This window comes from Aptenodytes patagonicus, chromosome Z (genome assembly GCF_965638725.1).
Source record: "Aptenodytes patagonicus chromosome Z, bAptPat1.pri.cur, whole genome shotgun sequence".
Taxonomy (NCBI): Eukaryota; Metazoa; Chordata; class Aves; order Sphenisciformes; family Spheniscidae; genus Aptenodytes; species Aptenodytes patagonicus.
The window spans coordinates 37,348,698-37,376,068 of NC_134982.1; the positions used below are offsets into that span (position 1 = coordinate 37,348,698).

A 27,371-nucleotide genomic window follows, 5' to 3' on the forward strand; every position below is an offset into this window, starting at 1 on the left:
CTTCTCTAACTACAGCATTATAGCAAATTTAAACCTTTTCCTAGAGAGAGATATTTGTGTATTTGATGTACAATGATTATGTATGAATATATAGTAAATTTACCAGCATTGACTGGACTATGTTATAACTTAGACAGGTTTGCACAGCCAAGTTAAAAAGAACTATACTTCCAGACTGAGAGTCAGATGTTCCTGAATTCACTGCATGACAGCCTACCAACAATCCCATAGCTCTGCGATATTGTGGATGATTTATTTTGGTACTTGATACTTTTGGTTCTCCTATAGGAGGCTCATGCCATTTCATCGGAAGCTTTTTGTGTGGAAAAGCTGAGTCTGAAAGCCTCAAACAATTCTGTGAATAGTTCCAATTCTATAATGACGAGCTACATGGAACAACACCTTTTGCTCAAAGGAGACATTACCTGTAGTTCTCATCTGTATGCACTTTTACTGTGCTAGTGTTACTGCACGTGTCTTTTCAAATTTCCCTGCATGCCCCTTTTCTCCTTTTTATCAGATAGCTGTAATAGCATTACTTTTTAAACAAGACTTTTTAATTATCATAGATTTGATTAATTTTCCTAAGATTTCTCTTCATGTATGTTTTACTAAGCAGTTTCCCTTACTGAGCTTCCTACCTTTAACGGAAACAAAATGGATTTTTTGCCCAGCGAGCTTGTGGAGTCTCCATCCTTGGAGCTATTCAAAAGCTGTCTGGACATGGTCCCGGGCAACCAGCTCTAGGTGGCCCTGCTTGAGCAGGGGGGTTGGACAAGATGACCTCCGTTCCAGCCTCGACCAATCCATGATTCTTTGAAATCAGAGAGCTGAACTAGCAGGCAGGCTCGACTACACCTATCGTAGGTCTTCATTCACCCACTAACACAATCCACGGCTGAGCACTAACCAAGTCAACATGTGGCAAGACTGTAACAGCTACCGTTAACTTTCATTGATAATTGTTCTCCTTTAACTGACATAATATTCAATATACTGTTGTTGAATGTAGTAATGGTAAAATTCATGCCTTGAGGGATACAATGTGATTGAGTTTTAGCCAGATAAACTGAACTCTGACCTAATGGTGTATTATAGGCCTTTACACCACTCAGATGCATAGGTCACAATCCCACTCTGTATGAACCTCTATGTAATTATATTACAAGCCATTCTTGCATATATTAAGATCATTCCAACAGATCATTAAAACAAAATCAATACGAGCCTGATTCTATGAACTTTAAAACAAGAAAACTACTGATCTCAGTCAGTCTTTCTGTCTGTAAGGGACACTGAATTATATTCTACGCTTGTAATATATTATGCCTAACTATTAACCACATTTAGTAAACAGCAATTTTCTATGTTATATCTTAGAAAGGATGCATTTTTTTTACGTGTATTCCTTTGCAAATCCTATTGCTTCAGCCCTCTTAATACAGTAGCATTTCAGAATCCAGGAATCTAAAATATGATGCAATATGCACATAATGCCATTACAGTATGTATCTCTATAAATATCTATCATATATTTATCTAAATTATATATCTAATATCTATAGATACATATCATACATATATATCATACAAACATCCATAGATATCTACTGTATAAATATCATGGATATATACTTACATGTAAGTTTTAGACTGGTAATGGATAAAATTGATTCTATTGTATTTGAACATGTGTAACATTTAGCTTTTACAAAATAGATGCCTGAGAGAATCCTAAAACAATTAAAGAGCTCCATTCTGTATATATCCTAATAAGAATAACAGGATCTCATTATTAAAGTAATAGCCTTTTTATTACTCTTTCTCTAGGACTTTTCTACAATTCAGAACACTTTTCTGCAAAAATCTGTGTATAGAGCAATTAAGAAAATATTTAAGAACATAGAATATTAAGATTTCCATAGAATTATGTAAGGCTAATTTACGTCTTTCACACAAAGGACAGAAAATTGAAGAGGAATTAAAAAATACAGTCAGAATTCCTCAGAGCAGGAATAAAGATTCCCATATTTTCTGTATAGTGCCAAGCACGCTGTCATTGCCTAAGAAAGTAAATAAGTAAATCGGAAACTAGAATTTCCCAAGTTTTTTGGGCATGTCCACTTAAATAACTGGATGACTTCTAGATGATGCAGAGCTCCCACAAAGTCAGTAGCAATTAAGAGAACTCACAAGCATGTTGTATTAGATTCTCAATCAGAAACAGTCTTATAAAATGCAATAATTCACTTTGGAAAAGATGATTAAATTCTTCAGACAAGCAACCATACATATTCACGACCATACTCGTAAAGCAAGCCTGTCCATTTTTTTGTTCACACTTATTTTATGTTTTGTTTGCTTATCTTATCTTAACTAATCTGCATGTAACACTTTATTTAAAGCTACCTTTTTAAAATAGACTTATAAACAGGATTTTCCTGTTTATACATTACACTCTAAGGATACTTCCCAACATAACCATGATCACAACCCCCATTTCATCTAGCCCTTATTAGATATCTTGCTAAAGAAGGAAAGAAAAGATGAAGGAGCTGCTGACTTGGATCTTAGTTTCTTAAGTCAAACAGTAGCCCTTGAAAACTTGCCAGTTGCCTTTGATGACTGAATCAGGCTTGCAGCTAGCTAACCTCAGTATTTGCAGTATTTAAGGTATTTCCTACAATAAGCGTAAGCAAGTACAAATAAATACTACGGTACGAAGGAACCTGCATTTTTTTAGCTTAGGAAAAATTGAGTATTTTATTTTGCCAACATCATCATTAGTCTTCAACATGCCACACTAAATTTACTTCATATCCTTCTACCTCTTTGGGTGCATGGTCACTACATCTATACAAAAAAAAGTTCAGTTAACAGGGTTTGGAAACATGCTTTGCTTTATTTCCTACCTGAAGGATGTAGCCTCGAACATAGTCTCGAAGTGTCCAGCCTAAGCCGTGTAGAATATGCAACACCTCCTCTTGCTTCAGTACGCTGAAGAGTCGGTCAAGTAGTATCTTCAGTCTCACAGGCACAGCCTGAGTACCGTAGAGCATCAGGCTGCTGATGTCAAACACAACATTGGACTGCACAATCTCCACTTGGGTTGGGTGGTAGAGGTGCTGAGTACTAAGTTTGTCCAAGGCTGAAAGAAAGGGGGTTAAATATAAGAGAAGAGCTAAAGGAAAGACAAGAAAATAATCCTCAAAAAGTATCTAAACACATTGAATTTTGCACTTATTTTCCAGAGAAATATCATCTGGATGATTCACAGAATCAGAATCACAGAATGGTTTGGGTTGGAAGGGACCTTTAAAGGTCATCTAGTCCAACCCCCCTGCAACGAGCAGGGATATCTTCAACTAGATCAGGTTGCTCAGAGCCCCGTCCAGCCTGACCTTGAATGTTTCCAGGGATGGGGCATCCACCACCTCTCTGGGCAGCCTGTTCCAGTGTTTCATGACCCTCCTCGTAAAAAATTTCTTCCTTATATCTAGTCTGAATCTATCCTCTTTTAGTTTAAAATCATTACGCCTTGTCCTATTGCTACAGGCCCTACTAAAAAGTCTGTCCCCATCTTTCTTATAAGCCCCCTTCAAGTATTGAAAGGCCGCAATAAGGTCTCCCCAGAGCTTTGTCTTCTCCAGGCTGAACAATGCCAACTCTCTCAGCCTGTCCTCACAGGAGAGGTGTTCCAGCCCTCTACTCATTTTTGTGGCCCTCTTCTGGACCCGCTCCAACAGGTCCATGTCTTTCCTGTACTAAGGACTCCAGAGCTGGATGCAGTACTCCAGGTGGGGTCTCACCAGAGCAGAGTAGAGGGGCAGAATCACCTCCCTCGACCTGCCAGCCACGCTTCTTTGGATGCAGCCCAGGATACGATTGGCCTTCTGGGCTGTGAGCACACATTGCCGGCTCATGTCCAGCTTTTCATCCACCAGTACCCCCAAGTCCTTTTCGGCAGGGCTGCTCTCAATCCCTTCATCCCCCAGCCTGTATTGATACTGAGGGTTGCCCCAAGCCAGGTGCAGGACCTTGCACTTGGCCTTGTTGAACCTCATGACATTCACACAGGCCCACTTCTCGAGCTTGTCCAGGTCCCTCTGGATGGCACCCCGTCCCTCAGGCATGTCAACTGCACCACTCAGCTTGGTGTCATCTGCAAACTTGCTGAGGGTGCACTCGATCCTACTGTCTATTGCATTGATGAAGATATTAAATCGTACTGATCCCAGTGCAGACCCCTGAGGGACACCGCTCATCACTTAGTGATTCTTTTTCACAGATGCAGTCCAAAACAGGCCTAGTTCCCAAAGGTCACAATTAACTAATTCCTACAGCAGAAGGGTGCTCAGCTGAGCCCCAGAGACTACAATACTCATAAGTTCAAAAGAAATGACAGAAAATTTATGATTAACTGATGACCAAGACTGAAGCTATGCAGAATTGATAGGGACTGTTAAAGGTTTGAGACTTAACCTCTAGGGGAAAAATATAAAACAGATACACCCTAAACCCCAGCCTTTTAAACATGTTAAAAATTAGTCCCCTGATTTACAAAAAATTCTATCATGAATTCACTGCTACTTGAGCTAGCTAGTTAGTTTTACCCTTCTGTGTGAATTTCATGTTATTCACTGTGACGTGAATAATTTAGAGATGAGGGGAGGGGAGGTTTGCAGGATGAAGGTAATTCTTATCGCCTTGTGAAGTTAAATATGATGGAATTGCATATGACATCATGCACTTTACTGAGTATCAATGTTTAAATTTAATTTTCGTTCCATTTTATGGACTACGTTGCAGCACCTAGGCTTCTCACTGCTTTTTTTAAAGAAAACCTTCTGAGCATTTAAAATATTTTTATAGGGACTTCTTCTCCTGTACTTTGGTTTCTTCTTGGCTTATGGTCACTGGAGAGTTCACGTACTCTTGATAAATTGCTTTCTTACATCCAGAGCGCAAAGGCCCTTATCATTTACTCACTGGCTTCATTCAACACGTTTACTCCAAGGAATACTTTGTCAAAGACTTCTGGTTTCCTCATACTTAATTTCTTGCAACTGATTTGTCTGATCTGTCCTATTCTAGTGGTTAAGTCAACTTTGAATAAATAGCTTTAAATACTAATTTAACATTCAAAAAAGATAAGGAATTGGCAAGCCTAGGGACTGCAGTCCTATGTCTCTCCACAGGACATTTATACTGCAGAATGTGAAGGGTGGGATTTTTCTTCCAAAAGCTCTTCTTCCAAAGTACTTCAGCTATATAGGCTTCATGATGTGGGACTGATTTATTTACAAGGTCTAATGAATGGGATTTGATTGAAGCTTAAACAGGTCAAATACTTTCCTCCCCCCCCCCCCCCCCCCTTTTATGTATGATATTTTTGTAACATGGTTATTTTGCTACTACCGTAACAGATGTGTCATCAAAGTACTCAGCTAGAAAAGCCTAGAAAATTGATTTTGTTACTGTGGAGGCTGTGCTGTATGTGTACCTGAGGGGCAGAGCAATCATTTGGAAGCAGTAAAATAAAATAAAATATTAATTTTTTTTTAAAAACAGTACTATTACTTGCAATAAGTATGCTGTAAATAATATTAGTGTTAATAGATGTAACACCTTCTATCAGACTATCAAAATAATTAAGCAGGTCTGGATCACCTTGAGCTTTCCACCTTCAGTCTTACAGAATGAGAATAGGATTCAAAGAGGTTAACTGGCTTCTCCAAGTTTACACAAATGCAGACCGGAGTCAAGACCTGAATTAGTATTTTCTGAATACTCAATGCTTTTTAATCACTGCATCATACTGTATTTCTAATATATCTTAATATTTGTTTTTGTTTCCCTTTACTTAACGGTAAACCCTATGCCTGCAGTGAGGAAAAGCAAGTTCTCCCAGCTAAAGAAGACTTGGCTTGCTGAAGATTTTAAGGTCATGATTCTACTTTGGCCCAAGTCAGAATTACTGTGAGATGTCTTTATCTAAAGACTATTGGGTGGATTATAAAACTAATAGCTAGAAAGAGATTACAAAACCCTGTGGACATTTACCCACTTCATGTAATGTGACCACTTTGAGGATAATAGCTTTGGAAAGGCCAAGATGGAATAGAAGTGAAAAAATAAATAAAAAAAGTCCTTTTAAATTACTAAGCACACTCTTTGACCAGCGGATAGAAATTTTCACAAGATACCCCGTACTATTCTATTTATCTGCAATATTTGTTTTCAAGCAATATTATCTATAGACATCCACTTCTCAAAACACACACAAATAAGATTTAGTCCAGTGTTGGATTAACATTCCAAGTGACAGTGAAATTATCTCCAATTTTGATTTGTGGCCTTATTCTGCACATAATGTAATAAACAAACAAGCAGTGAAATTTATCCTTTTGAGGTACAAGTCAGCATATGCACTGAAATGTGTGATTTATAACACAACAAAGCATATATTTTTGCAGGGGTGTGTAAGAACATTTGCAAACTAAAGACTGACCTCATGCTACAGACAAAAAAAAAAAAAGAAAAAGCTGTACGTGAAGGGAAAGGAAATGCACTTGCACCTGTATGAGAAGTAATAATATGGTAAGCATCTGAAATTCTTTCAGATCATTGACTATTGAAAGCCCTCGCACTCAGCAGGAGAATGAAACTTTTCACTATAATTTGTAATTTATAAAAATTATCTTGTTTCTTTAAAAGAGATTGCTAAGGAAACAGTTGACAGAGAGAAGTTGCTTTCTGTAGTACTTCTGATTTCTCCTCTGGTATCATTAATGAACTAATGCCGGTGTTCTAGGTGGATTCAAGAGGCCATTTATGTAGTTAGACACATACTTTTTCAAATAAGAGATAAGAGAAGGACCTAAGTCTCATTGTTGGTTTTTCTGTAAGGACAAGAGTATTAACTTTAGCCTTGCCAAATCTCAGAGTAGATATTTGTATTCTGCTGTCCTGAATTGCCCATCTAATTTCATGTGGATAATGCATTCCTCACCATTTTCTATTCTAAAGTATTGGTTCAATTTCTGTATGCTAATGAACAACGCCTGTTTCACAGGTGAATACAGTCAACAGTATCTGCAGCAGTGTATGATTTCATAAGTGCTTAGGACACTTCAAGATGAAACATGCTATATAAAAGAATGAGCTTTATCATACCTGAAAAATGACATAAACAGATGTGTACTTATTAAGAAGGTATCAGTGACTGAACATGATAACACGTTAAAAGTCCCTTTCTGGTGCAGCATGAGGTATTACTCATAGTTCTTACACTTTCAGTGGGCTAAAAAGTTCACCCAGAAAAGTCTTAATAAGTTTGTGACTTTTTGGTCGTAACCTGCACAATCTTTTCCGAAAACATGACTACAATGGGTTCAGCTAGGTGCTTAAATTAAGAAGGCTACCTTTTAACAGCCCAATTCAATTCTTAGCACTGCCCTGATAGTCTGATACTCTACCTCAGCGTGAGTGGAAAGCTGTTCACTGATAGAGGAAGAAGAGATCTAATGAATCTTAAAATCACATACTTGCTGAGTAATCAAAATTTTTGTGGAACAGCCTAAAAAAGGCCCTTGTGTTTTACTATAACAACATACAGCCGAGTAATATTTCCATGGTGAATTCTAAATTTCAAGTACTTGTCTCAGAAATTTTAACTGTTAAAAAAGGGGGGCAAAAAAGGATGATAAAGAAGTAGAAGACATTACAGAAGATTGCTTTCAACACCCAAAAATGACGCATTGGATAATTAGTACAGGAGTTAGGAACCTTTCAGTACTGTTTTTCTTACCTAACTCTGAAGTATCAAGTATGCACCATAATCATTTAGATAATTTAGAATATTTCAGTTGGAAGGGATCTACAACAATCATCTAGTCCAACTGCCTGACCACTTCAGGGCTGACCAACAGTTAAAGCATATTATTAAGGGCATTGTCCAAATGCCTCTTAAACACTGACAGGCTTGGGGCATCGACCACCTCTCTAGGAATCCTGTTCCACTGTTTGACCACACTCTCGGTAAAGAAACGCTTCCTAATGTTAAGCCTGAACCTCCCCATGTTGGCTTATCCACTCTTTACCTTCTTGAGTAGAAAACAAAATCCCCCAGATTTTACAGAGAGTCTGCTCAGTATAACCTGAATTGTAAAGAGAACTTTGAAATTGATACAATGTCAATCTTCACATTACACCCTGCAGTATTCTTATTATGTAAAGTTCCAGCAAAAAACTTTGGATCTATTTGTAACAAATCAATGAACGAACTTTTATGTTCTATTTGTGGTTTCTTTTTTTTTTTTTTTTTTTTTTTTTATGTAGTAGAACAGGGAGGGGAAATCTACTTCACCTTTTATATTTTACTGAAGTTTTGGGACCCTGTGTAACTCAAAGGAAATTAATTACAAAAGGTACATTAAAATAAGGCTCAAATACTTGTTCAATTTATCAAAAGACAGAAAATAAAGACAAAATCTTTCATTTCATCTATACTGTGGCTAGCTCATTGGCTCAGCTATGCAAATTTACTCATTGACCTTAGACTCATTCCTTCCCAACATGCAGTGGACAAGGTCAACCAAATTAAAAGCCGTGCTTCTGAGTGGATTCCATTTTTGTTAAGCAAAAGAAATACAAGTACATAGTGATGGATTTTGTACTTTAGAGATCTCATATTGTTTTTTTAATAGCTACAATAAAAGCATGACATTTTGCCTTTACTGAATATAAAAGAATTTTAAATATCCTAGTTTTAATGCTATTGGAGTTGTAAATACACATACCTCTTGCTAATTTCCTGATCCTAGATAAATATTTAGGTATCCTAGAGAGGGATGAAAAGGTCTAGTGAAACCCTTTCTCTCAGCTGATTTGCCTGGCTGTGTATCTCAGAACACCACAGAGAAGAGTCAGTAGGTTGCAATGTACAGGTCATTATGGATCTCATTCCATTTCAGTTTTAAATTTGAGCTCTGCAATAGTCCCACTCTAGATTTTCTTGCAGGCTTTCCAGCCAGTTCTCTAACTTACCAAAGAGGGATACAGTTGGAATGCATACACACATACACATGACAATACATAATTTTATAAACATCATCATCTTTCCAGATTACTAGATTTGTTCAAGGGTCAACAGGAAAACGAAACAGAAATTTTATCTAGTCTGTGTCCAGACAACAACAGAGAGCTTTCCAGACTTTTTTCTTATCTAAATAACTGGGCCACTTTCTGCAGCAAGAGAAACAAATTGGCAGACAGATTAAATATACAATACCAACATAAAAAGATTCCATAATACTGTTGCAACAACATCATGTCAAGTATGGTAAAACAGATACAGTCTTATTAATGGCAATGTGGAGCACTGTAGTTTGCTGTTGATTTTAGTGGTGAACATGAACAGTTTCACGTTTTCAGAGTTCAAGATTTTCTTCTTTTCCTTCAACCACAGAAAAAGAATTAAAACATCCTTTCAAGAACAGAAGGCAGTTTATGAATGACTAAAATGCTGGAGGGACAGGCAAGCTACTGCAGTCCTAAGAGGCCATCTAAGTTAGCCTCCCTCAGGGTGTAGATTTAATACCACCTGTAACATAGTGTGATGTGGTGCATTTTGTAGGTGGAAAAAACCTGCTCCTCAAAAATATCATGCTTAGAAGGTGACTAAGGACAAGAAAACTTGCCAGTGTCTATTGAATGGCTCAAATATTTTCATGGTGTAGGAAATTATCCCATTCACCCCTGGCACAAGTGCAGAGAGCATGGGACATTAACATTTATATGGGTGGGTGAACATCCTGAATCAGTCTGGGTATAAATTCCAGCTACAACATGGCATCCTTTGGTGATCTCTATTTCAGTTCTGTCTTCGTCCACAGTTTAATCCAGATAGTGAACATTTCTGTTCTAAGACACTGTGGATTTCAAAAAATCATGGAAGGAGAGTAAGTAAAGCATATTCTGATTCATAGGCAAACCAAACTTTTCCTTCTGCCTTTTACTGTATTTAAAAGCTAATAATGGAAACCATTTGCCAAATGCATTTAGTCTCTGACAGAAGGACACATATGTGATCTTCTAATTTACAGCTTGCATGTACAGATGTTCGCACTTAGTAAAAGGATTCTTAATAGCATTTTAAAATTAAATGTGTGTTGATAATAGGTGTTTCAAACCCAAACAACACAGCAACTAAACTGATAAATGTCTTCATGCCTCACCATGCCTCATGCTCTAACAACATTTTTATAACAGATCAAAAAAAAAACCCCAGCACTTCAGTTGCATGTACACAAAATAAATGTTATTAAAAAAAGTCTGAATGAAAACTTTCATTAATTTTTCTGTCTATGATCTGATTCCAAGTTGAAACATTTAGATTGCTACTAGGTTTATGTAGCCGAAAGCAGAACCACAGTTTGTTCACAGACGTTGCTTGCTGTCTGCAATTTTTTTTATCCCTTTGCAAAACTTTGAACCCCATCCAGCTTTGACACACTGCCTCTTCAGTTAATAACTATCAAGTTTCCCCTTGTCTCCTGTCTACTTTTCTTTGAGGCAATTGCGCACTCAGCACCCCGAGATAATAACACACATCTATAAGATAAAAGCAATGGCATTAATGTAATTGTCTGCCTTTCTCTCTTTAGCCTAATCTTTTTTTTTCCTTCAGTTTTGACTGCCTCTGTGACACCTGTTTTTGTCTCCTCTGATCCTACGACAGGTTTTCCGCTGACAAGGTTTTTGCCTGACAGAGATTCTGCCAGACAAGAACATAATAAAATATGAAGAACTGGTTGTCAGAGTTTCTGCCAATGCTCACATGAAATAGGAAAAAAAAAATCCTGACTTTTTTTTTAAAGGGGCCCTGTGCTGGTCGCTTTTGGCCTGTCAGGAAAACAGCTTCCCTGGCCAATTCCTGCAAGCCAAACAGGTGTTTTCTTTTATGTTTTCTTTCTATATAAAAAACTTTTTCTTCGATAGTGGAAAACATGATTACAGAGGAGAAAAAAAAAAAAAGAACAAAAACCCCCTAAAATGCTTTCTCCTAAAAATGAAGATTAGACCTAACTTTGTGTAGTGGTACCTCATGAGCATGGTTTTAATTCAGAATTGACCCCTTAAATAAATAAATAAATAAATAAATAAATAAAGTGGGAGGCTTTTTCTCCCTCCTCCTTGTTGATAGCTAGTATGTTCAAAGGAACAAGCTCTAAAGGACCTTCACTCCAAATTCTCAGAAAAACATCTGGGCTACTAGACGCTTCCTGCATGAATGAAGACACCTGACTATGGGACCATGGTAGGGAAGATGAGACAGAGCCTCTTCTCTTCTGTGGGATTTGGATCTTGCAGTCCTCTCCATCAGTGTGTGCATTTGTGCCTATGTGAAGGAGGACTTCAGCACTGGTAATTACCCTGATGGAGAAACACATGTAGATTAATCACATGAGCGTCTCAACACACAGCTGCTTATGTGTGTGTGTTGGTATCATCTGTCACCTCTGCTAGACACAGCAACTATTGATCAGTCCATGGTGTCGTGCCCTGAGTGCACCAACTGGCCTTCATTGCGCTGACCAGCCTCTCCGGAGATCTCCACCCTGCATTCTCAGTCCATGGGTCCAGGACCCCTACTAAACCTCAGGCCTGGACCTTCATTCCCTACCCAAGGTACATGGTAGCTGTGCCTGTCCATAGTCCTGTCTTCTCAATGACCCTCAGACCCATGTTACAGCCTGGTCTTCAGCCCTGTCTCAGGCCCCACCTTCTTTTGTTCCTGGTTGGAGCCCCTGGATGGACCCCTGACCTGACTCATTCCCTTGCCATGCCTGAGGTTGTCAATGGACTCAGTTACCGACACCTAGTTCTGTCTACCACGATCAGACCTAGAGGAACTGTGCCTATGATGCAGACATTGCTAGTGCTGGAGTTGCCCTTGACTCCTGGCTCAGACCTCTTTGTTGGGCAGCTCCACTTTTGCTGCTATTTGACACATGCATTGACAGTGTCATTGTTGAAACCTGCAACTTATAATGGAAGCCACCAAATTAATAAATATCTTTCTGTTACCATGACTAGTCATTCATCTTTGATCTTACCCCTCTCTTGTCTCTAAAGCCAAATGCCTCTTTCCTATCAGCCACTAACACCTTCTTCAAAATATTCTCTCCCTTAATAATGGTGAGATAGGAGTTAATATGTATCTTAATGGTCCTAATAACATCTGGTTAACATACTATGTACAGTGAGACAGAAGCACATTTGGGAGTCCTGGATTGTGGTCTGGATTTGGAGGATTTCCATCTTAATCCAAATGCACCTCAAATTCCATTAACTGTGATTCACAGATTCACAGAAAGTCTAGGTTGGAAGAGATTTCTGCAGATTGTCTGGTGCAGCCTTCTATTGAAAGCAGGGCCTGAGATTAGGTTATCTCTGGCGCTGTCAAACTGAGTCTTTGATTCTTTGATATTTACAGTGGGGGAAATTCCACCACTTCTCCAGGCAAAACCTACTCCGTCTTTTATGCAGCCTTGAAAACTGTAATGAAAATGCAACAGGCACTGCCTACCTCTTAACATCATTCTGTTTGGATGGAGTACTGTGTTGTAGAGGCATTTCACAAAGGCAAGCCAAGACCATGGTGATGTTTCAGTCTAGGGTGTAATTCTGGTTCAAGCCTATGAAATGCTCTCCCACATGTGCTAAACCACCTCAGTTTTCCCAGGAAAACCTGCTGTCCTAAAGTTGCTGACAGCTGAAGATGTTCAGACCCTGGGAAGACTGGTTCATACAGCTAGTTGTACCATTCATAAACATCAATCTTTCCCACCCCAATTCATGTACTGTGACGATTTCACAAAGCTCCTGTTAAATATACTTCAGAAAAATTGACTGTAATCAATTAGAATAAAATTAGAGAAGTCTTTGAGACTCATGTTATACATTTCTTGTATTATTTTTTCTATTTCTAAAATCCAGATGGAAATGGGATAATAAAGTAACACTATTGTCTGCTAAATTAATCTGGGGCAAGTTTCCTCATAATGCTACAGCTCAAATTGAAATTCTTCCTAGTAGGTAAAAAAAATATGTTTCTTCCATTGAATTTCACATTTGCAAAACAGAAAGCTGAGGTAAAGTTACCCATGGTATTATCGTTACTTTGTAACATATGAATTTTTTATTCTTGCAGTCAAATCCCATTTTAACCTTATGAAGCTATATGGAATGGAGTGGTAGAATTTGTTTCATTTAGAGCTCTTTCAATTTGTGTTCTGCTTAACCTAGTGAACTCTAGTTAATTAAGATGTTCCTATAAACAATTAAGCTTCTTGTAGGATCGTTAAGAAGATATAAAAATTTATGATGTAATAAAGTGTAATAAAATGATAAAGTGGTTAGCACATCACAGCAATTCATGTGCAGCAGCATAGGTGTTAAAAAAGACAAGTAAGCAGGTATTGTCACCTAAACATCCTGGAGAATTGTGGGTGCATGCTGCAGAAGTCCACCACTGCTGCCCCACAAATCCATTGGTGATTTGCACTCTCAGGTCCCACAGAATTTATCCTGCTCATCTGGGAATCAAGCAGCGAGCACCAGACACTCTTTTTGCTCCTATCTGAAGCTATGCCATGTGGTGAACTTCCTGTCACCATACTTAAAAGGGCAAGATCAAGGGTTTCACTGACTACCTTTCCAAAAAGCAGCCTCTACTATGTCTGGAAAGAGGAATTCCAAATGCTAATTAAAAAATCATTGTTTTTATTGCCTTTGTTCCCTCTTGCACATAGCAAGTCTATTTTTTTTTCCCTTACTGGATTCTCTCCTTAAGAAGAGAGGGTAAGACATCATTGTCCAAGACATCTCCTAGCATTTTATCCTATGGTAATGGGTGTACTAAATGGGATGAAGCCTTTTCTGTAAAATGTAAATTCAATAATTATGGGCACCAAATAACAATATCTTGCACTTTTGAAATACCTTTAGTCTAAACCTCTCTGGGCATTTTATAGCTAGTCAAGGGAGATCATAGCTATAAAAGTGGCCTTATATGTATTTCAGAGTTGCCAATGAGTATCTGATGATATGAATGCCAGTTCTGTGAGAGTACAAAGTGTGATTAGTAAATTAAAAGTTTTTCAGATAATAAAACGTTGACAATGAGAAAGGGCTTCACTTTGAGATGTGAATATAGCCCAACCCAGCAGAAAAGAGCAAAAAGAGCACTATGCTTCAGAATGGGTCATGGTCTGTTTAGGGCTTACCAGGCACTGCAGCAGTCCTTAGCTGGCTGCTTAATGTCTGGTCAGGGATAATCTCAACTGACCACATCCAAGGGACATTGGCATATTCAAACCCAGGGCTGCAAGCCAATAAAGTTGGGGAGAGGGAGAAAGGTCTAACCTCTTTCTGATTGCATTAAGATGTCCTGGGGGTGGCAGGGAAGAAGAGAAAAAAGATTTTAATCTGAGTGGACCCCCAGGGAAATGCAAGGAGGTGTGAGTGTGAACATATGTAAGTTAGAGCCTGTGGTTTATGCCCAGGGAAAACCTTACTCGACACCTGAGGATGTCAAATTTGCATGAGGGCTGAACCCTTGACCGTATGGTTATATAAGTATGAGCTGAATACAAGGATGGAAAAGGAAGGCTTTTTATTTGATCTTGGGGCAACTAAGGATTATTTCCTTTCTGTCACTTGTGTCTTATAAACCTTTGAAACAATATTATTTGTCTTGGATGCCCTAATACTTGGATATTCTCGTTTGCTTTTACCTCAGCTTGACTGGCATTAAAGGTGATCTCTGAGTAACCCAAAGCAAACATTACATCACTTTGTTCCTACCAATGTGGCAGGCTTTAAAACCAGATACTGGGTCAGAGTACCCACAAGGTAAGAGAGTGCATCTTCTCTGTGCTGCATTGGCTGCTTTGGGAATTGCCACTGAAGGGAAGCAAAAAGGGATGGCATAGGCAGAAGAGGGGACTTAAAAAAGTGTTTACCAGTAATGGAAGTTAATCAGGTAAGGTTCTTGGAAGCACCTGAGTAATGAAAAATATGCCTCAGCCTTCAGGGTCAAAAGGATGTTATAACAGATGGATTAAAATGATTTTGTCAGTAAAAGACAGGAAAAGCCAGACTGGATCTAAAATAGTTTTACTTTAAAAGTTATGAAGAGCTAGCCTTTGTCATCAATGAATTGTAGATAATTACTTTGCTAAAAATCTCTATGTAACTAAAAAAAAAAAAAGAAATCCATGGTGTTCTCAAGTAATTTTAAAGCATTTTAAAGCATTACATAAACTGAATAGAATGAAACAAGTATGTTTGGTATGCTAAAATTGTGATTATTTTTTATATCCTACGGAACAATAAAAAAATAACCCAATTATTTTACAAGTAAACTATAATAATAGGATTACATTTCTCCTTTCCTATTTTAGTATTTATTCTCTACTATCGCAATTTTTAAGTAAAGAACAACATAGCAGTTCTGCTAGCTTTTAGAGAGACTCTAAGATCTGTGACGTGGTTTTGTTTTGTTTTGTTTTGTTTTGTTTTGTTTTGTTTTGTTTTGTTTTGTTTTGTTTTGTTTTGTTAGAGATGATCTTTGACTTTGCAAACCTGGATTTCTTTCACTTAACAACTTTGGACTGAGACAAATATAGACAAATATAAAACCCTGCTGATTTTTATTTCAACATAGCACTCCTCTTCCTTCCTGCCTCATTCCCATGCAGCTCACATTTAAAATCTAAACCTTCTTCCTGGACCAAGTCCTTTCAGCAACTTCAGAGTAAGGGAGAGATGCACTTTCTAAAATTTCCACAGCATTCTTTTTCTTTATTTATTTACACCTGTCCTTCCTTTCTTTTGTTCTCACTTCATGTTTCTTTTACCTGACAATTTCATGAACTACCATGTAGAAATTCAGAAAACGCAACCATTCTGAATGAAGAAGTCACAGTCATGTCATGCATCTGATTCCATGACCTCTATTTTCTAGCTGTTTTCATTGTTAGTCTCATTTACAGCAAGCTAGTACATGCATTATATAAATACTGGCAGCAGAAAAGTTCCTTCACAAGGTGAAAGTGTAAACCACGTGGCAAGTCTCTGAGCATGAATATTCACTGGATGGCAGCTTTTAAACTGAAAAAGAGTAATGGATTTGCCCTATGTGCCAAAATCTACTAGTTAATGTCATTTTCATGAAAACCAAAAGGAACCTAATCTCGAAGTTACTAGAGAAAAGGCCTGGCCAAGTCCTGGCCTGGAGATGGGGCCATATGTGTCCTCATCATACCTCAGAGAGGTACTAAAGCCTACTTGAATAAATAGCCCAGCCCCGAGCTGTGCTGATTGGCATGATGCAGATGAAAAGACATCACAGATCACTAGAGGACTAAGGATCAGCTTTCTCTGAGAGAAAGAAAAAAAAGAAGGAAGACAGCAGAAACGTTCACAGGATACTTCATTTCCTAGAGTAGATTGAATAGTGTGAAATTCAGCTAGTCCAAGAATGCACAGTATACCAAAAACATCTGAAAAACATGCTGTTGCTGTCTGATTGAGTTACCAGTGATCAGTTTTAGGGCATGACAGAGAACTAGTACTTCTAATTTTCTGACTCCCTTTGAAACAAGGTGACAAAGATTTCAGACAAACTTTATAATATTATTATACTGTGGTTTTTTAAATCACTGCCAAGTCTGAGCTACTGAAACTAAAATAAATAGAATTAATGTCATAAATAATAGTTTTAGTCCCCTATGACATATGTCACCTTGGCACACCTTTTTAGAGCAAAACGGTTAAGAGAGAGGGTAGACTGTATTTCCCATTGATACTGCATTGGGTCTTTTGATTTGTTGGATTAGGTACAGTAAGAGTATTTCTGATAGCAGTACAGTAGTTGTTATTCTGACATCAATGACAAGCATACAAGGCAAAATGCAAAGTCAATGAAATCAACATCTTCTTACTGCAGACTTGCTTAATTTCTTTCCTTATAGGCTAAGATACTTCTGCTAGGGGAAGGGAGTGGCAAATAAAGTGGGGTTTTTTCATTATTTCCAATAAAGTTTGAGTAAGTGATTTTTGTACTAAAGCTAATAAAATGTCATGACTATCTTCACAGTATAGTATGTTATTTTTACTATAACAAAAATATCAGGAGAAGAAACCAATTCAAGCACTCAAGATAAGTCTTAATTTTTTGTAGTCATCTTGCTCCTACGTTATTTAAAAGCCACAAAATAGCAATTGCCTGTGTTAAAATAAATTCTCCTTAAAAAAAATCGCCTATGAAGATTTTAATAAGATTTTATTTTTCACCATATGGACTATAAAGGTATCTTAACCGTTAAAAAAATACAAGGAAAAACATCTAACTGTTATCTGTTTGCCTGCTTGAGGCCTAGGAAATGTCTTATCCAATTTAAACCATTTATTTTTTGTTTTAGAAAATAAATCCCCACCCAGACTGACAATATGAAAGCCAGGCTTCAGCTGAAAACAAATTAAAACAGTCTAGTTATCCAAATCCCTTAAAATATCCAGAGATTCACACCAGCAATAACCCGTTCTCCATTATGCACAGCAGTACTAGAGAAAGCTGCTATGCTCTACACAGCTTTTGGCTTCAGCTCTAAAAACACTGATGGTAGGATTATCACTGTAGCACAGGGGTGCAGGGTCAAAACTCGATAAGCTGAACTTTTGCCAACAGAAACATTTATCTTGCCACAAAAGAACTCCTCTGATGAATCTGTTCATATATTGACAATCCTACTTTTGGCAACTCCAGACAGAAGAAATTGAACTTGTAGGAAAACTTTCCTTTCAAGATGTGTGCAGCACACTTCAGGTGAGCAAGGAAAAATGCAAGAAAGACAATGGAAGCAGGAAAAAAGAAAACAGGTCAGCAGTTGCTAAGTGCAATAATACTGTGGTGGCTGTATGCCCTTTCCTCCTCACTCCAAGAATTCCAACACTTTAAATGGCAGTTATTAACATGAATTAACTCTGCACAGATTAGTCAAGTACAGCATGAGAAGACTGCAGTTCTAAGCTATTTTTGATCTATTCAGTTAATTATGATTCTAGGTTATCAGAACTGAATAAGCACAGGACTTCCTGTTGGAAACACCTATTCTTTGATAATTACATTCAGTAAAGCACTACATCATGTGTCAAGGAGCTGAGTAGAAATTCATTAATAAAAATCAGAAAGAAACCCTTTAATTAAAGCAGCAGGAAATACTATTTGCATTCAAGGAACAACTTCTGAAAGTACCATGCTAACGGTTTAAAGAAAATCACTTCTGAACAGCAACCTGATTCAGTCATTTTGAAACCCAGGTGCTAGAGTGCAATGAATTGATCAGTCTCCTGAATGCTGCCCTCAGAATTCTGGAAAACAGAAAGATCAAGAACTGAAGCAGATGCATCATAGTCTCCAGGAAGTAATTTAGAAGCCTGTGCTTTGAGTATGTATATGAAACATACATCTGACTTGTCTCGCTCTGCCATAAAATGTAAATACTCCAGATGAATGTACACAAAGTGTACTAAAAAAAAAAAATCAGAGCATTCTTCACTTGGTGCAGTAGTAAAACAAACTCTTTCTAGTAACATATAGCTGTATTAAATTTTCTATTTGGAATGTTAAGCACCCAGGTACGGGAGCAGGTGGTGTATCCCTGATCATCACATTCACCTTTCAACTTTCTGGATTTGTAAAACAGGGATATTTCTATTATACACAGTATGGTAATCTGAGATCACTGTCATGTATTCTGATTTTGAATTCAACCACCTCACCGGGAAGAATTTATCAGGAAAATCTGATCACAGTCTTCTAAGATGTACTGGTTAAAAAGAAAATGCAGTATGCCCATATGCCAGACTCTAAGTGCTAGACTCCTAATTTCTATTACTCAACAGGAGGACACCCTGGAAAATAGCTAGACAAGTCTTCCCTATCTGTGGATCAGCAAAACCTCAGATGCTGATTCTACAGAAAGCCTGAAGCATGCCTGAACTACAGAAATCTTGCGAGGTTTAGCGATCCTTCCAAGAAATGTGAGTCTGGTTATACTGTGACTGAAGATATCTTTCTGGGAATTAAGAGGAGAGAAAATACGCTGTGTCCCTAGAGAATCTAGTATATAATAGATCTGCAACCAGCTACCAGATTGGTGGTGTTAGGGTAATTCTAGGCAGGCTGTATATACTACTATGCAGTGACACAGGACTGCATGGTACCTGCATTCCTGCTTTCCTTCCCATGTATTTGAGTGTTTTAAAAACTTCTCCGGCAGTCTGTGCTGTTGAATTTGTTGAGTATTCACACTTGCCATATGTCAGCATGCTCAGGCACAAATACACACAGACATGAGCTAAATAAATAGAGATCAAGTGCATCTTAGGAGGGAAGTACTAAGCTTCCACCCCAGGACTCATAAAATTAAAATAAAATGTAGAGAATATAACCCACTGAATGTCTGGCAGAAGTGGGGAACAGAGACTGTGCTTGCTTAGGTGCCAGTAGCCTAGACCATGAGAAGAAATCTCCAACACTAATTTCTTCTGCAAACATCGTAATCTTTCTCTTTCCCCCCCTTTTGGCTTTCTGGTTTGGTGTTCCCCCCCCCCCCCCCCCCCATTAAACCATTTTATGTATCCTCCTTATTTGCCTTCTAATTGTGTATACAACTCTCTCTTTATCTCTCATGCATAGCTTAACCAAGACTGTCAAGAAAAAAAAACACCAAACACAAAATAGTAAAGGATAAATAAAATGGAAGGTCTCTAAGTGTATTTTGATGCCTTTGTATAGGATCTGGGCATTCTAATCCCTCCTTTCTTTCTTTAGCTACTTAAACATGGGAAGAGAGGTTCAACTCACAGATCATATATGCACACTTTTGTTGAGCCATATAGGATACACTCATTTCATTCTGACATCCAAACTCTGAAAGTTTGATATTGGTATGTTTGAATTTCCATTAGGCTCAGTGACTTATTGGCTGATGCTTCTTTACAATACAAATTCTGCTGTGCAACCATACTATAAACTTCTTGCCTTTCTGCTAAGCCCTGCTAGAACTACATTATTTCCTGGAGGCTACAATATTCTTTTGAGCTGTACACAAGCTGTTGAACTCCAGTGGCACTTGAACCTATTGCCAGAATAACAGACCCTCACTTTTCCATCCTAGAAATTGCTGTAAAAAAAGTATGTGCATGCATACACGTGCACAAACCCAGAGTGCATGCACATGCATGTATAGACAAATAGATATCACTACTGTCTGTATCACTCCAGCTCTTGGTATTTAAAGACACTGTGAAAGATGGACAGAATAGACAAGGCAAGCCCAGAACCGACATTTCTTACCATGTGCCACCCAGCCATGTTTACACTGATCACAGGTTCTCAGGTTAATCTTCCCTGGCTGAAAACATTCACATGTGCAATTTACCAGTGTACAGCGGATGGCCTAGAAAAAGAAACAGAAAAAACATATTAATGTCTTTCTTCCTTCTTGTACAAATCTGTTGTGAGGGCTAGAAGGATATTAACTGTACAGCAAAAACCAGCCTTCTAATATTCAAAGTATTGCTCATTCTTTTAAGTAGAGATTAATTTTCTTTCAAAAACATATATCAGTATTCCTGAGCAATGACATCCAAAATGCTTATTCAATAATAACATAGTCTGTTGTTCCATGGAGATGAATACATTCCTAAAGTCTTTAAAAGAATTGCTCTATTTCCTTTAGGAAAAAAAAAAGTAGTAGGATGAGGATTCTGTAGGTGTCCCACAAATTTCCTGGTTTTGCATCAACTGCCTGAAGGAAAATGTTACTAGCGATGTCTTACTGTAGCAGCGTATCAGCTTGATTAAAGCCAAGAGTAAAATGAGGAAACAAAAACATACAAAAAGGAAAACTACAGATCTCTTTCCCCTTCCCTCATGGTATCCAAAGGTTATTCTCAAGTTTCCTTTTTGGGGTTCACAAAAGATACAACACTGCTACAGAAAGGAGTAATGGATTTGATGTGTTCCCAAAATAGGATAAAATGATCAAGGTACAAGAATAGGACTGGTTCATAAAACATCCTGTAACTTTCCTTTTCATCTATCACTTTCTCCAATATCTAGGCATAACCCTTTACCTCTTAGCACTCCCTATTTGTCAAACATGTATTTATCTGTTTTGCAAAAGATGAAACTATTTCAAAGCAGTGATGCTAAGAGTCCAGTCCCATGCAGAGATCTAAAATTTGCTTAAATAATACACCTTATTAAAATCTCATCTCCCTTTTTAAAATTATTTCAAAAATTACACAGGTTTACTTTGACAGGGGCTAGCTACGTCCACAGAAAAGTGAATATAAATTGAATGAGACTCTTTTTTATGTGTAACAGACATATGTTTTTAAATAGTGTAGAAGATGACCTGTGCACTTCAAACTGCTACTAATAAATTTATGGCATGCATTTAGCTGTAATTTGCATGGAGATTTCTGAGACAGAGAGGCTTATTCTGATCATTCACAGATTAACAATCTACTGTAACTACCAGAGCTGCCAGGAAAAGATATCTCTATAGATTTAGATGCAATCAATGATTACTTGGGGGCTAAGGTGGGGGAAGGGTGCTTGGTACCTATGGCCACTGAGATACTGAAGCATTGTGAAGGCCCTTGCCTGTTCCAAACAATTAACACCCACCCACCCACACTCCTTCCATACCAAAAAAGAATTACCTTAACTATACTGACTTAAAGAAAATTACATTCAACTTTAGCTTGGCCAAGCTAAACTCCTTGGTTGCTGACAATGAAAAAGGTTCAGAGCTATTTTAAATGTTTTATCTCTTTACTTATTTATCTGCATCAGACAGCAATTTAAAGCCATTTATAGTTCATGGATCCACTTAAAATCTGTATTTCTATGACAAATTTCTGGTACAAGAGTCCTTTCTCCCTCCTATCCTATCTGCTCTTTTACTATCTTCTACTCTCAAAAATGTAATGGGGAAAAAAAAGATCCTGCTCTATTATGCCTGACACTTCAGGGCCTCAGTCCCAATGTCACCTGTCCAATTACTCATTACCTAGGTTATAAAACACTGCTGTATGTATGTGTGATTAAAAGAATTAGTAATATGAAATATAAAGGTACCAAAGAAGTGCTGACCGTGCAAGAATAATATATGTGTTTGTGGGTTATGAGAAAAAAATTCTCCTGAAAGGTCCTGTTTCATGTTCGATAGTTAGTTATTGACTCAGTAATATATCAGGTCTCCACCAGTCAGTAATGGTGTTCTTTCTCTAATATGTTCATTAATTAATGAACTCAGTAATTAATTGTACTGCAAAGAGAAGGGCTTACAAAATGGTATTCTTATTTTACCGTAAAAGGTTTTCTCACATTCACCACCTTTTTTAAATCTCTGCATCAATGTGACACACATTTGTTGTATTTGATGTTATTTTGTCTTGTTCGTGTGTCACGGTACGTATAATAGGAGTGGTATAGTGTATGTACATATACTAGATGAAACTGTGTCATTTGGTAGAGTTGCTTTATTAAGGTTCATCAGCATTCCATTACAACCCTACCTATTTTTGGCCCAGAGGTTAACAGGTTGCCTGTAAAAATTGGATTCAGCTTGAACCTGAAATACAATGTTTCAGCCTAAGAGTGAGTTTTATTACACACATTCAAAAATGATCCATTTAGCCATTATAAATTATAAGATGGGGGAAAAAAAGTTTAGAGGTTTCATGTTTCTTTTCCTCTTCCCTGAGTTAAAGACAGTCTTGATGGTGTAAAGTGTTGAAAGATCTTACTAGTTAGTAAGAAATCTTACTAATTAGTAAGATTTTTATCTGTTATACATACACCCCCCCCAACATTTATGCAAACTTTTCAGAAACGTGAAAATGTCAGCTTGTTCCTCAAATAACTAAATCTGAAAAGTCTTCAAAAAGAGCTATACATTTTTATAAAGTAATATGGATTGGCATGAGAAACTCCAAAGATAAACAGCATGGCCAAAATATTCAGCCTGGCCTTACTTGGCTGCTTTTTCTGCAGAGGGTGTGTTGATGCCAGGTTGTAATCTGGTTTCAGTCGTTTTCCATCCCATCACTGAGAATCCCATGCATACTTCTAAGTGATGAGGATAACCCCTCAAGCTGCAAGATGCTCATTTTGGACTGGAAAAATTCATATTCTAGTTCACACTCTGGCATTATCTTGGGCAAATTACTTTGTTAGCCTGATGCCTACATTCCCCAAACAATAACCAGACACAATGATAGTAAAGTCTTATTGTCAGGCTAAATGCAACACAAATTGTGAGGCACTCTATAGTGATGGAGGCTACTGAAAATATCAAGTAGAATTTAGTCTTTATTTCAAAGATTCATTTTTCACTTTACTCAGTTAATCCAGAATCATTGTAACTGCCTCAGATCACTACAATATACAACATAAAACCAGCGTAACTTGGCAGAGAGAAGACTCAAGATGCCAGGAATAGCGTGTTCCTACACACACAGATAGAACCTTAACATTCATTATCACGGAAGAAAGCATTGTCTTTAAAGACCTTCACAACACAACCAACATACGTACTAAGCCTTGCAAGGATATGCATGTGAATTATTAACAGTATCTTTCTACTGGTTTTCAACAGCATTTAACTTAGGCATACAAGTCACTGACAGTTTGTGCAACAGGCTTAGGAATGACCCAGAACAGCAGCAGGAGATGAATGTGGCGTAGATTCACCGAAGAATCCAAAGCTTTAACGCAGCCCCTCCATTCCCCAGAGGAAGGATTTTAAGATACAAAAGGGATAAAACTACAGTAGCTGGTGTGCTTGTAGGTAGCAGCATGGATTGGTGTAACTGGTTGGGCATCTGTTACTGCTTAATTTGAAAGAGGTGGGGTGGATAGTAGGGGCAATAAAAAGATCCTGGGTGAGTTTGCAGCAGCTAAATATTGTAGCCATTGTTCAAACCTGTTAAAAAGTAGGTGTAAAAATCCAAGGGTGTAGCAATGCTAAACTTCTGCCAGAAAATGCTTCTGAAAGAGTACTGCTAGGCATTCCAGAAGACATCCACTGTAATTCTGCCTTTGCAACATATTGCTAAAAAGTTTATGTCATGGGACTTTGTGCACTACACTATTTTGTAGGGAAAGAAAGAGAAATTTTTCCTGATGAAGGTTTTCCTCAGAAACTCCTCCATGAAAGACAGAAAGAAAACAGAAGGAATGGAAAAGAAACCAATGACATTGCATAGTGCAAGGAACAGTAAAATCAGCAGATACAGGCTCCCCCTGTACCAGCTGATAGGCAACTGCATTTAGAGGACAACTTGCAGGTTAAGGCCCTTAAGTAAGCAACAAAACATGGTTTTCTACAGCTTCTTGAGAAGTGCCATTATGTTTGACGGTCTATCAATGGTCTGCAGATAGCAGGAGTTCTCAGCCACTTTTATACACCCCTTCCACTGAGTTCCTAACATAACGCTCCTTGCATTTCTACCAAATTACAGTGGCCCTTGAGGACCTGTGGAAAAAATGGCCTGGATTTCAGTAGAATTATTTTAAATAGTTTACACAAATTATTCCTTAAATCCTAAAGCAATGCTATTAAGGTTTAAGAACAAAATACACACATACAAGAATAAATTAATGGTTTTATAATTGACACTGAAACATGCAGAAATATCTTGCTGCACTCTTTGAGATCTTCCTCTAGAGTGTAATGCAGAAAGAAGGGGACTTTGCCTAGTATTAAAGCATGTGGTCTAGTACACCTATGCGTAAGTTTGTACGGCTAACATTAAGAGATGTTAGACCTGACTTCTGTGGGTTTGCCCCAGACGAAGGATATTCATTTAACATAATTTGGGTGATTTAATTATATCTAACAAGTAAATATTATTCACATATTAATAGGAACAGCCTATAGCAGTAATGGAAAATCAATCTGTCTGGCTGTTTTGCAGAGCTTCCAAGAGATAAGAAGCAATAACCTATCATGAAAGGGATCACAGTGTGGGAGAAGGAGGAGAACATGTAAAGAAGATATATGATTCCTCCTCTGGAGTTCTTACAAGTGACCACAGAAGATGGAAGCAGTTTAAAATGATGCAACATTCTGGAGAGATAAATAAGTTTTGCAACTTCCTTCATCCTGAATTTTAATAGTGAATCTAACAAAAATTCTTAATGTAGCGTGATGAGGCTCCAAGAGTCCTGGTGAGGTTAAATACTGTCTTACTGAAGTTTCAGCTACAGACTTCTATACAGTGGGCAGTTTAACAGAGCCTTGGTCGTAATGTCCTTGCCTCATCTTTCTCATGTAAAAAAACATATTTAAGAAATGTATCCTATCAAGCCATCTATGATACATGACAGAGTCAACTATACTCACTCTCTTTGCACGGAAGTTCCATCTACCTGTCTAAAGCATCTAGCATACATTTATCCTACGGAGTTCACACAATCTAAATCCACTGTTACCAATCACAGTAGCATGAGGCTTGAAGATTATTTGGTCCAGTGTTTGTGAAATCTTTTTACTGAGACTTCAAACCAGCAAACATGCATAAGTGCAGTTCCTTACAGCTCCATTAAAATGAGTAAGACTCTGCGCGAGTATGCACTCTGCACAAATGTATTAGTTAGTAAGGATGCCAGGATTTTTAAACACACGCATATACACACATGTATACTTAAAATTTAGATTTTGCATAATGTGGCAATTCACACGTTCTATGCATTTTAGTAATAAGGGCAAGAACTTTCCATATTCAATTGACAGAATAAATTATTTTGTTATGATTTTAAAAACAATAAAAAGTTCTGGTGGTGTAGGTCAATAAATGAAATATCTGGGTGAAATGATGGGAAATATTGGAAAACTAAAAGCAAAAAGCACTTTTTGCAGCTTATCTCTCAACTTTAAGAAAAACCCAAACCCAATGTGTCAAACACAATCTTCTCTTTCCACTGTCAAACAGTTTTAATTCTATATTATAAATACCCAATACCTCATTTTGAACTAATATTTTATTGAAAGTAAGTAACACTGTCATTGGGAGAGTAATTTAAAGCCAACAGTAGTTGGTCTTGAGACATGATGGCACATCAAAATAATCGTTCAAAGTTAACGAGCAAGAGGTTGATGAGAAACACAGAGATCCACTCTTCTGTTGCTGCATGTTGACTTATGACAAGAAAAGATATAAAGCAGCAGACAACAGGTAAGTCCTGCAAGTGTTCCAGCATATTTTTAATGGAAAGTCTTCTCTGCCGTTAAGTTTTTCTTACTGTTTCTCAGTTATAAAGTGAAGAAGATAAAATCTGTCCATATAAATCGACACTATTGCTCAGCACAGGATTGTACCACACTACAGTTTTAGGTTGGGGGGTTTTTTTCTTTCTTTTTCAGAGCACATATTATATATGATCTGTAAACAGCTCTTAGAAAATCTGTCACTTCTCCTCTTTACTACTTCAGGAATTCCAATAAATTTTTTTCTCTCTTGTCAATTAAGTATTGCTTTAAAAGACCACAGCATAAATTCTTCTGCGTAAATGGCAAAAAGATCCCAATGAAATTATACTACTTTTAATAGCTGGCAAATCAGGAGTACAACAGACTTTGTTTTAAATTAACACCAAAAGGAGGATCATTTCCATACTGACATTTAGGAAATGCACAATGTGACCTGCCTATAGTAAGCTTGGTATTATAGGGAATTGTCATGGTTTAGCCCCAGCCAGCAACTAAGCCCCACACAGCCGCTTGCTCACTCCTCCCCAGTGGGATGGGGGAGAGAATCGGAAGGGTAAAAGTGAGAAAAGTTGTGTGTTGAGATAAAGACAGTTTAATAGGTAGAGCAAAAGCCGCCATGCAAGCAAAACAAAACAAGGAATTCATTCACTGCTTCCATCGGCAGGCAGGTGTTCAGCCATCTCCAGGAAAGCAGGGCTCCATCACGCGTAATGGTTACTTGGGAAGACAAAACGTCATCACTCCCAACGTCCCACCCTTCCTTCCTCTTTCCCCAGCTTTATATGCTGAGCATGACGTCATATGGTCTGGGATATCCGTTTGGTCAGTTGGGGTCAGCTGTCCCGACTTTGTCCCCTCCTAACCTCTGTGACCCCAGTCAACTTGGTGGGGGGGGGCAGTGTGAGAAACAGAGAAGGCCTTGATGCTGTGCAAGCACTGCTCAGCAATAACTAAAATGTTGGTGTATTATCAACACTGTTTTCAGCACAAATCCAAAACATAGCACCA

General features: G+C 37.8%; 1 protein-coding gene across 3 annotated transcripts in view; it reads right to left on the bottom strand.

Annotated features, from left to right (window-relative positions):
* BNC2 (basonuclin zinc finger protein 2) overlaps window positions 1-27,371 on the bottom strand; it is a 327,345-nt gene that overhangs the window by 94,736 nt on the left and 205,238 nt on the right. For all 3 annotated transcript variants that reach the window (XM_076362148.1, XM_076362149.1, XM_076362147.1), the window contains exons 3-4: window positions 20,432-20,534; window positions 2,913-3,148 (exon numbers count right to left, since the gene is read on the bottom strand). In XM_076362148.1, the coding sequence (XP_076218263.1) occupies window positions 2,913-3,148; window positions 20,432-20,534 (339 nt within the window). The remainder of the gene's footprint in view (window positions 1-2,912; window positions 3,149-20,431; window positions 20,535-27,371) is intronic.